Raw genomic sequence first — 12,224 nt, forward strand, 5'->3', positions numbered from 1 at the left:
TTCAAAATAATTCACTAAATAAAATACATTTGAACTTGAAGTCGAATCCAAAATGGCATTGAAAAATTGTTGGACTTAGATTTGACTTACACATCGTTAATTAATAGAACACAAAAATTTTGCATGTAAAATAAGATCGACATAGAAAATTTGAGTTAGGCAAAGTTGAATTACTTTAGGAAAGTTTAATTGTATTTAGATTTTTTTTTTTTGTCTCAACCAATGAGAATATAAAAATAATTAGTGTTATACCTACTGGTTAAAATCTGTTACATCTACTGTAATTATTTGAATCTCAAAAAAAAAAAAAAAATGTTTTCAAAACTGCTAATCAGTTACAAAAGGTGATTAATTAATCCATACAGTAATTGTCATTGGTTGAAGCATACGTTGTTGTGAGCATATGGTTTAGCCCTACTTTAATTACTTGCAAGCTGAGCTCCTATAGGATTTTACATTGTGAAGTCAACCTATCTATTGATCTACAGTTTGTTGCTGTTTTTATGATACTTCATACTGAACCAGTAAACATCAACATGAAAATGTATCCAGATTGCTTTTAAATACAGACAGCATTATTTTTGTTGTGGAGTTAATTGTCATATGAATGCACATGTTAAAAGCATTTTGTAGCAAGACAACACACACAAAAAATGCTTCAACCCACATTGAGTGTCAGTAAACGTTAAACATTTGAATGTGGGGTATTGTCAATCATGCAGTCTTAGCATGTCTCTTTCATTTAACCAGTGGAAAAAAATATTGACTAGCTGTCTCACATTGTTGACGAAAATAATACTTCGCAATCTGCCATTATGAGACCATGCAGCATTCATAACTTTACCAGCACCAATTATGTTTTGTTTGTTATCTTTACATGGAATGCTCAAACAGCACTTCTTACTATGATGAAAGACTTGCTCATGTACCATTTTAACTGTCTTCACTTCTCATATTGTTTTACACCAATTTCATTTATATTGTACTTTAAAAAATAAATGAAAGATGTGCATCCAGTGGGAATTACGTTATTGGCATGAGAAGTTAGTGAACTAAAATTTCTCTATCTTTTTGGTGACCCTGTCAAAAATATTTTGTTGAATTGCATTCCATCAGTATGTCGATTACCTCGATGAATGTTTTTGTTATTGATCTGGTAGCTTTGCATTGAATTGCGACTGATCTCTATGTAGTGTTGCTGATTCCAACTCTTGTTTTGTTAATTATTGATTCTGATTGATGATTGATTCTTGTGTCTGTGGTTTAGCGGTCCCATTTGATTTCTGTAGGCTTTGGATTAAATTTGTACTGTTACCCCTGTAGGCCTATCCATATGGAAGATGGAATGGCCCCCTAGTCGGCCAGGCAGCAGGGCCAAGAGCCCCTTTGAGGAGATTTTTATCAATGGTGATTCCTGGTCGTTGATGGGTAAGTGAATTATATTATCGAAATATCAGTTTTTTATTGGTCATAATTGTGTACTGTATAGAGCATAGCAGTATCTGAATAATACAGGATGGTTATACCATATCTTTGAATAAATAACTCTCAAATTCAAGTAAATAATATTATGGTACTGTACTGTACGTAGTGCCGTGCACCAACCCTGCACTTTCCACATTCCATTAAATTCCAATTTTACTTTAGGAAGATTTCAATTTTGTTGAATTAACCTGATTTGTTGTCTGCTTAGACAATTCTTTACTGAAATCAGTAATGCTGAAAGAGGTCGAATTCACATAGTGAACTTCAGGCAATGGCAGCGTTAGTGATTCCCAGACAAGTGGTCCAAAAAAAGACGTCCTCAATAGGTCTCAAAAGTCCTGAGCGAGAGATCCAAAAAACAAACAAAAGCTGATAGGGGCCACACCCACCTCAGATCCACCATGGTTGGAGCAAATGTTGATGAATATGCTCCTTTACAGTGTATGGTATGCCCAGATGGCATTCTCAAAATATAAAAATTTGTACAATCATTCCCCTTTTTCCCCCCCCCCCCTCTTCCTGGTGCCTCTACTGAGTTCAGTATGTTTATGAACAGACCACTAATAAATGGTTTCTTGATGTTTATGATAAAAATGTTACTGTCATATCAGAACACAATTTAAGAAGCATTAAACAACCATTCAAGAAAAATACACCTTGAAATTGCAGCATAATAGCATAGAGAAAATACTGTACCTTATATTTTCAATACTTATATTTTCTCTACAACAGTAAGTAATTTATTCCTTAGCTAAGTATGAGGAGACATGGTGTATTCAGATTCAAATTTATTTGTCGAATTAGGAAATGATAGGAGAGTATTCAACAATTAAAAGCATCGTTATGCTAAAGAAAAAGAAACAGTATTGTATTTAGAATAAATGTCCTAAGCAGAAAAAAAAAACTTAATGGATTTTCCAAGACAAACCAAAATAATATTTTAGAATTTGCATGCCAAGATATTATGACTAATAGGCCAATACTGTATGACAATGCAGCAATCTTTTGTACAGTAGCCAGCTTCCTGGAGATCCTAAATTTAATTTAGTCTTGAGAGAATCTGCACCACATCCCAGCAAAAAATATTTTTGTGTTCTGTCTCCCACACTCCAGCAAGTAAGCAAAAATTTCAGGGAACTAGAGCTCATTTAGAGCAAATTCATGATGTCTGTGCCACACAAGCCATAAAAAAAACAAAACTCTCACCATAAAACCTGGATTTTATTCCTTGACCCTGACCAGGCTCTCAGGGATGGATCCAGGAATTTGAAATAGAGGGGGCCCAGGGAGGGACTTTGATAGATGGAGAGCCTGTACCAACATGGTTGGGGCTGAGGTAAGAAAGTTTTCGATTATGGCACCTCTAGATGGCCAGAAATGGCACTCTCAGACTTTAAATTTGAATGTAATTCTCTTTTTTTCTAAAAATTTTAACCATTTTGAAAAAATTAGGAGGAGAGGCCGTGCTCCCCCTCACGAATCCGCCACTGGCTCTAGTCGACCACTTGGTTCAGACATGGATGCTTTCCATGGGCATTTATTTATTTATTTATTTATTTTCTATTTGTTTATTTATTTTCTTTATTCATTTATTTATATTTATTTAACTTATAATAAAGAAAATAAAAAAAATATTCTGATTAATATAGGCTCTTTAATATAAGATATAATATAATTTAATTTTTTTAAATTCATGGTCCTACTTTTTTCGGCGCCTTGAGACGATTTCATTGTGGAAGGCGCACTACAAATATTGCACAAACAAGCTAAAGATAATAACCAGAAAGCCAATAAAAAATTGTAGGCACTTTGTTTTGTGTTTTTTTGGTCCTGAAGCTCTTTCCATAACAGCGATTCAGTACAGAGGTTCAGAGAAATAATGTGTTATAAGTATTCACTTATTGCACCAAAGCGGTATTAAATATTGCACTGACATAGTTTCAATGCTACACTAGACAACTTGAAATAGTAATTAATTGATTGAAAGAAATCTTCAATCAGTCACAATTTCATCCCGCCTTGGGCAGTTGCCATGGCAATAGGCAAATTAGGATAATCATTATTACAGAATTACTACTAGGTTGTACTGATCGGCTACTGTATTGGCACGTTAAAGGCAAATGTGCGGTATGTCTGTAAATTCCAATGGGAATTTACATCAAACGCATAACAGTATATAAAATATGGATTAGGTGTCCAGACTAAATCTCGTACAAGCATGGGATTATTTCGAAGGATTATATTTGGATTGTATCTTCCACGTAAGCTCTGCGTTTGTTTTTTTCTTTTTGTAATTTTTTTTTTATATGATATTTACTGTAATTATTCATGTTAACTGGTGAATTTGTTTCTAACATAAACATGCTTATATACTGTACTTTATAATTGTAAAATTAATTTAATTCAGTGTTATTTCTTCAGTGTTCGGTTTTTTTTCCGATGAGAAGGATGGATATTCAATACCAGTATGGATATTCATGCTTTGAATTATTATTTCATATTTTTTTCCTTATGACTAACAACAGCTCCACTCCCTTAAAAGCTGCACATGAGAAATCATCTATTTATGAGGCTTCCGAGTCCACAATAGTCAGTACCTTGCTACTGAACAGATGCTCTTGGCCTGTATCGCAATTTAGAAAAAAATTACATTTGTGAAACCAGACTCTTGTCTTAAAAAAATGAAATACCTTAAATCAGCTAGTATTGCCATGAAATGACATGTTTTAGACCAGAAACAAATTTATTCTATCTTTAAATCTACCTTTTTTTATTCCAATTTTAATGATTTATACATCAATTATTAGCTTTTGATTTCTATTTTAAAGATCTATATACCCTTTTCATTTTGTGATTCAATAATCAGTTTTTATGATAGCATAGTGCACATATTTCTGTATGTCTTCTCTACTTTTCATGCACACTGCACTAGGGTACTCATTCGCACTCAAAAAATTACACTGGAAATATTATGTAAAACAGAAGTCTATTTGATGTGCCCTTGTTACCTTTATTTTCAATTTTCTTTGATTTTTTTTCTCTAATCTGTCCTTTTGAACAATGCATTTTCTGAAAAAATGGTTAAAATGACTAAATACACCACATTGTCAAGTGTTTAATGATTCTTTAATCTATCATATCGATTTTACTCATTGTATTTTATTTTAAATTCTATAAATTTGCTTTGAAAAATGCATTTAATGGTGTATACAGAACTTGCTTTCAGTCATACATTTGAATCAGAACCTGCTATCGACAAGCAAGTTGAACTACAGTATATTTTAACTGCTTGACATTAAAGGTATTTGAAATGCTAACTGTACAGTAGAGATATTAATAATATCGAGCCTCAAGTGCATATAATATTGGGTATAATATCATAGAACCAGGAAATGGATTGGAAACTGCTGTGAATGGTCAGCCCAGTGTACCTTTCCTACAGTTCCTATCCAAGTGTACCTTGCAGATACTGTACTCCTAATCATGAGTGCTTGGAGGTTTACATTTGCGGTCATATCAGATCATTATCAGATATTACGATCACCAATCATCCTGAATTCCTCTCGTTGATGTCTTCCTGTTGATACGACTGAGGAGTGCAAGATTGATTGTTATTAATATAAACTCGAGCTTCTTCAAATTGTTTATTTCCAAAAGAAGTTTTTTTCAGTACTGTAGGCCTAGCAAAACAGGATGACAACCTAGTAATTTACTGCTCATATGGAGTTACCACACTGGACATTTTGTTCATCAGCAGAAGAGATACATTAAATCTCATAATTGAGGTGTCTGAGGACCCTTCCCCAGGAATACAGTAAAACGTCAAGCAATCAAGTATTAAGACTACCTACAGCCTTGGTGTATTTCATTTATTTTTATTTAATATTTTTCAATGAAGTAAGCCACAGCGAGTAAACAACAAATATTGTAGTATTTGTTGTCTTCAGAAGCCCTCATGGGCATGTGATGAAATATTTTGGGTTGTGCTTCATATTTTTTTCATCTTAATTTTTAAATGGATTTCCTTGCGACTGTTTAACATGTTTTCTACTGGAATTCGTAGGATATTTGAACACCAAATGCCAGAACTTCCAGGTTTGTGATGTAATTAATTATCAAGTTCTTTTTTATTAAAATGAAAATTCTAGCTGTAATCTACTTTCAGATCAGTTTCTTGAACTTTTTAAGTGTACATACAATTAAAGTTTTTCATTAGCTTTTAAGATGCATTGATATCCCCTTTAAAATTTTAATTTCAAAATGACCAGTCATATTTAAGCCTACAGTGGTTTACAGCAACTGGATTTTTTTCATTTATTTTTACAGTATGTATCCAGTTGTTAGAATTATTAAACTGAAATATGTTTTTTTAGCTGTTAGCATGTATTATAAATAGTACAGTTTGACATACAAGCATATAGTTTTCAAAGTTCATCAATTGTCAGTTTATTTATTTTAACGATAGCATATGAAAAACAAAACACAAACAATATGATAGTAATACTCTACTTTTAAAAAAGGTACTCCACCCTAAAAGTGTTGCATTAAATATTTGAATTACCATATTGTAAATACAGAATCATATACGCAGGAAAATAAATTAAAAATAGAAACAGGCCTGTATTAACCAAAACTATAAAATGTACGTTAAAATTATTTAGTACACAGATCAAAATAACCCATCTTTTTGTACAGTAAAGCACATCATATCATATCATATATAATTTATTTTGAATAACATACAATACAAGAACACAAGAAGTAAATCTGCGAGGTAGGATTGCCAAAATGTTATTTAAAAAAAAGTCAAAAGTGGGTCTCCACACAGAATAACTGAACATACTCTTGTTCATTTTTTTTTCTTTTTTTTTTTTTTTTCAAATTATTCCATACAGTGTATAGGTACCTAAACATGGATTCATTTAATTATATATATATATATTTTATTTTTCTTTTTTATTCTTATTTCCTTTTATTAAATTACAGTACATTGCTGAATGCATAACATTACCGATTATACTTTACAACTTCCTGATTAGGCATTCCTGCACCTGCTCTCTTTCTCGTGACAAACTTCCAAATCTTTTTTTATACCAATTATGGTTTCTATATTTGTAACCTAACAACTGCAGGTTAATTGATTATTCGCTTGTCCATTAATCCGATATTATTGCTAATCAAACTAGAATGAACCCTCACTTTCCTAATTCAGTTTAATCTCTCATTGCTGAATTATTTTGTATTAGCTGGGCTACCAGAAATACCTCAAGTCTTGCCATCAATTAATACTCCTTGTTTCCACCTGATAGTGAGATATGACCCGTCTAGGTTTTCCTTTTAGGCCTATACGTAATACTTTATTATTTGTATACTACAATATTTCATCAGGTTTCAAATTAATACTACCATATTTGATAAAGACTCCACGGATTCTGTACCTTCCTGTTGGTTTAATGATTCACAGGGATGTTTCTGAAGCGTTATACTGTTTTAAGCACAATTATTGAACGTGCTAACAAGCGACAGTTGTTTTAATAAACGATTTTAGTTTTTGAGACAAAATTTGCTTTTGGTTCCTCTTGAACACATCATTGATTATTCTGCAATGAATGGTAACAATTATCAACCTATTGGTAAGTTAAATTTACAAAATTAATAGTTTTTAAAAATATTTGATACTGATTATAACATTATAAAACTACTTTTACAACAAAAGTTTTGTATATTGTTTCATTATTCAAGTGTCAATATTAACTGTGAATGTCAAAATTGAGAAAATTATTTTATGAAATACAGTAACACATAGAATGGGCATATACTCTTCATTTTAAGGATCAAGAAAAAAAGTCTGGTTTTTATGGTAAATTTAGAGCTCAAAAGCTTATTAAACTTTAAATGAAATATTATTACAATTGTATTGATTATAAAAAAATAGTATCTCTTTAATAGGGGTTGAAACTGTGTTGATTTGATGATTTATCACACTCAGAAAGTGTCTCTGTCTCCTTTATAGGGATGTCCCATTAATAGATGCTGTGGTCATACTGTAGTGTTAAAAGATATAGTTACCTTGTTTTAGGTGAAAATGTCCTCTTTCTGTAGTAGGGGTATCCTCTGAATAGGAATGTTCCAAAGGAGGGACTCTGTTTTATTTAATTAACTATTATTATGCAAGGTCATAATACTATCTGGTGATCACTCATTGTCATTTTCATAACTGTTGATTGTTGAAATTGTTGCTGTCGTCGTCTGTTTTTTGGGAGATAATGTGCTTTCTTCTCATAAGGCGGGACTTTTTTTATTCCCAGTTTTGCAAACTTATTTTTTTAAAGATCGTCAGTCAGAGGAGGGCGGGAAAAAAATATAAATAAAATTTTGTTTTCTTATTTAGCAAACAGTTGTGCAAAACACATCCAGATGGAAGAGACAATAAAAATAAAATTTTATTGCTAAATGTATTAACAGTGTAATAATGGGGTGGTTAAATGCTTTTAAATTTACAGTATGTATGGTAATTAGAAAGAACGTATCTTTAAAGACTTAAGGCAGCGGAGGGAATAATAAAAATAGAGAAAAACCTTCATTTTTTCTGAAAATTTCATTTTTTAGTGGAAGCTGGTGCGCTAATTGGCCAAAAATAGAATTTTTTTTTTTTTTAAATCATCATTATTTGCGAGCGGCAGGTTTGCTAAACAAGGTATGAAAAATGTCGCAGCTGAGCTAACTGTTGAGTAAAGGAGACAATTTTCTTTATACAAACAAATTTTTTTGAAATTGGTGGACTCTGACCAGCTGGTCATGGAATTTAATTCATCAATCTATGTGAGCCAGTCCTCAATATCAGATGAAATTGTTCAAATATACTGGTAATTATTATATTATTTTTGTTAATACTCAATGAAATAATTTTTATTAAAAATTGTTACAAAAAACAATACAGAAAAGCAAAAATACAAGCCTGAGGATAACCTAAAGTAAACTGAAATACTATCCAGATGCTCTCCTTACAAATACAAGACAATAAACCATACAATCAATATAGCAAGCAAAAATAGAAATACTGTATGATAAAATACTGTAAATGATAAACAAAATGGCATTCACTATAATTATAACACTTTTTATGTTAAACACCTCAAAGCGCTTTTACACATTCGCTGCAAGCGATGAGTATACTCGTCCCACAGGATGTTGCTGAGGGCGCTAGGGACGACCCAACCCGTCAATATCGGGGTAACATTCTAGCGTGTATTACTTCTTTGTTATACATTGTAGAACCAAAAACTTAACGGCCAGTAGTTCAGGGAAGATACACCTAGACGATAACGTACAAATAACAGATGTATGTTATTGTGTTATCTTGCCAGCAGTACACTCGATTGCACAAGTGGGGGCGCCCTCTGGACATGATATACCAACCCATGCAAAAAGCAGACAAGAAATCTCGCACTTGGAAGAGACAATAAAAATTGATGTCCCAGTGCTGGCAATGAGTTCACTCGTCCCTTAATATTTCCCCGCCAATTTATTATATGAAATATGATATATGACTAGATTAGGCTTTCAAAAAAGTATGTTTGTACATGTATACTTGTTCTGGCACATGGGAAGGAACCTCAAAAAGAAATACAACTTGAAAGACAAGCGACAAGCAACAAACTTTAAAATATCAACATTGTAAAGGACAAAATTAAACTTGAAGGAAAATCACTATGTATGCTTCACCAATTTTAGTCATGTTTTGTAAATTGCATCATGATGACCCGATTAAGGCGAATTGATTTATTACAGGTAATGATGGATTTACCCTAGAGATCTCATCTATGGTAAAATGGTTTTACTGATGTGTTGATGTGTTTATTGATTCCCTCCTCAAGGTTTTTATTTTTGAATGAGTCATGTTTATGTTGTTATACTGTACTCAAGTGGTTTTCTGATAAATGTATTTGACTATTACTATTACATCAATTGTAGCACATAGCCTTTATAAAAATTCATTAAGCCTCTCTGTACAGCGCTATTTTAATTTACACGAGCGTACTGTACATGACAACAGGATTTTACTTCGATATCACAAGACTCTGTAGCCAGGCAGGGGTCATTGGGAATGTTGGACAGTACACTCCGAGACTTTCTGACAAGTTTGAGGGGGGGATGGTGGGAATTGAAGACTCGATCTCCTTGTCGGAGAGATCAGGCCCACAATATGTCAGTCACAGCTTTTCAGACTAAGAACATATTTAATACCAATTATATAATTAAGGAAGAAAGACAAGAAGCAAAAGGAAAAGAGAAATGAAAGGCTTTGTGATGAATAGTAAAGTAACAGGCCTTGAAATGATTCCAATTACCAAAGTATTATAATAATAATATTTATTGATAATCATCAAACCAATCATTTGAACTTCATTAAACTAAACTAAAACCCAAATATTTGATAATAATTTTTTGGTACATTTGCATTTGCTTTAGTTTTGTCTTCTCAGTTGTTGTTAAGCACCTTGAATTTGTGTCAACTTGAGGCACTATATAAATCCAGAATTATTATTATTATTATTATTATTATTATTATTATTATTATTAGTATTATTATTTTATTGTCAGCAGGAAACACTCCGAAATATGCAATCATTTAAATGAAATTAAAATTGCTAAGCTCCAAAAGTCTGGTGGATTGATGCAGTGGATATACCCACTGAACCCACCATAGTGAAGGTGACACCCTTCCCAAACTATCTTCCTGACCAAAGGTCAATGATTGGAGTGCAACCCCGGTCATAAAGTCTTACATCCGTCCCAGCTTTTCAAGGTTAAACATATTTTGGTTTTCATTTTTCCTTCTCTTTTAAAGTCTGCTTAAATTTAAGTGCATGACATGCCTACCAGTAATTCCAATCATGTGAATAACTAAATAATTATATTTTATATAATGAGAGGGGTCATATTTTTTATTTAGTAGATTGTCTATAGAAAAGGCCTAAATCTTCTCCTGCCTATAATTCTTACTCTTAAATAGAATAAAAAACACTCTCCCAATGCCTTTCCCAGGTCCCCCAGTCATCTGAACCCTGGTTCCCTTGTAAGGTTGAGTTTCATTCTGTTGCATAATATGAATTGATTCGATTTCAGGCCAGATTTAAGGTCCGCTTTGAATCGATTTGTCCAAATGACTCATGGGAAAAAGCCATCTGCCAGACAGGTGGACAAAACGCAGTGCTATGGACCAGGGACATAGTACTGCTGTATGAATCATGCGTTTGTCCTGAGCATGGACAGTATTAATTCTGGCTAACTGCCATATTTTTTTAATTTAATTGGTTCAAAATTAAATTATTCATCCATCTACTGTACTGTGGGTCAGCTCAAAATACAGTGGCGGATTCAGAAATTCAAAATATAGGGGCCCAGAGAAAGACTTTTACAGATAGAGGGTCGACCCACCCACCTCAGTCCCACCATCGTTGGGAGGTAAGAAAAATTATGATGGCCATAAGTGGCACTCCCAGACTTAAATTTTAATAGAATTTTCTTTTTTTCCTCATGTTTTTTTTATAATTTTGAAAAATATAGGGGGCCCCTGAGCAGGCTACCCCCCCCCCATCCCCTTGAATCCACCACTGTAATACTGTATGAACACTCCATCCTGATTTTCTAAACTACATTGTCTTGGAGTAGCATTATGCTTTATTTATTCTTACTGTGTACAATTTTTCTACCCTGTTGTATTTACTTCATATCTTTTTGTTGACTGCAAACACTTCAGTTATCAATATAAATCGTAGCTGTAGAGTTTGTTTGAAAAACTCTAATACAAATTTACATTTACTGTACATACAATTCAGATACTTAACGGTACATTATCAAATGCCAATACATTATTGTAAAGGATAAAAAAACATGCAACAAGATAAAAGATACTGTGTTCACTGTTAATAAATAATATAAATATTTACATGTGAGGTGCATACTATACATATTTTTTAATATTAACACTGTGGAAAGAAAACCATTAATACAGGCAACCATAGGCAATAAATTTCGAGACTCCTGTGTTTTTAATTTTTTAGAGAGGGTTTGTTGCGGATTGTAGTGCTTACATTTATTATCCCTGGGGGCGGGGGTTTCAATTTTTAAAGGATTTTTTTGAAGGGGACTTCATTAATCGCTTATAACGGACTGATATAGTAAATATCGGCCAACTATTATTTTTTTTTAAGAAGGATATGAATGTATTTTACAGTTTTACATACAGTTTTTTAAATGGTGTCTAGTTAAATATAAATGAATGTGCCTTAAACAAAACAAAAAAAGAATAAAGCAAGAAATTAACTGTATTACATCCATTGCTAGGCATTCAAACTCATTTTATTCCTTTTTGTCTAATAACAAGTTGTAACTTAACAAAGATGATTATTTGAAATGGAGCATGTTCGCTTAAATTATGATAATAATAATAATGTTTAATTTAGAGTGATTATTGTAGACTCATGCCAGGGAAGACTTTGCTCTAATTTCTAAGAAAACTCAGAATGTTTAAAGTACATAATTATATACTTATGTTAATAATCTCTGTGGTTGAAACCACAGTATTTTCAATAATACGCCTCCTTTTAATCATTTAGATGAACTTCCTTGATTGAAAATGCAAAGACGTCACCATGGCTAAGATAAGATAAGGCTAAAAATGATGAATACAATCTTTATTATCACCAAGAATTTTTTTTTTTTTTTTTTTTTTT

At 32.4% G+C, this 12,224-nt stretch overlaps 1 protein-coding gene across 3 annotated transcripts in view; it reads left to right on the plus strand.

The window, feature by feature from the left end:
- The first annotated feature begins 1,322 nt into the window (after positions 1–1,322).
- Positions 1,323–12,224, plus strand: part of LOC117108403 (guanine nucleotide exchange factor DBS-like) — an 83,397-nt gene continuing 72,495 nt past the window's right edge. The window contains exon 1 of one of the 3 annotated variants that reach the window (XM_033250411.1): positions 1,323–1,428. In XM_033250411.1, coding sequence (XP_033106302.1) covers positions 1,341–1,428 — 88 coding nt within the window. In that variant the 5' untranslated portion in view covers positions 1,323–1,340. Of the gene's footprint in view, positions 1,429–3,688; positions 3,747–5,510; positions 5,581–12,224 lie in introns of those variants that run through there. The other 2 variants (XM_033250415.1, XM_033250413.1) reach the window with 2 other exon arrangements.

The sequence above is a fragment of the Anneissia japonica genome, unplaced genomic scaffold (genome assembly GCF_011630105.1).
Source record: "Anneissia japonica isolate Jap-2015-1 unplaced genomic scaffold, ASM1163010v1 scaffold1776_len382430_cov169, whole genome shotgun sequence".
NCBI classification, from domain to species: Eukaryota; Metazoa; Echinodermata; class Crinoidea; order Comatulida; family Comatulidae; genus Anneissia; species Anneissia japonica.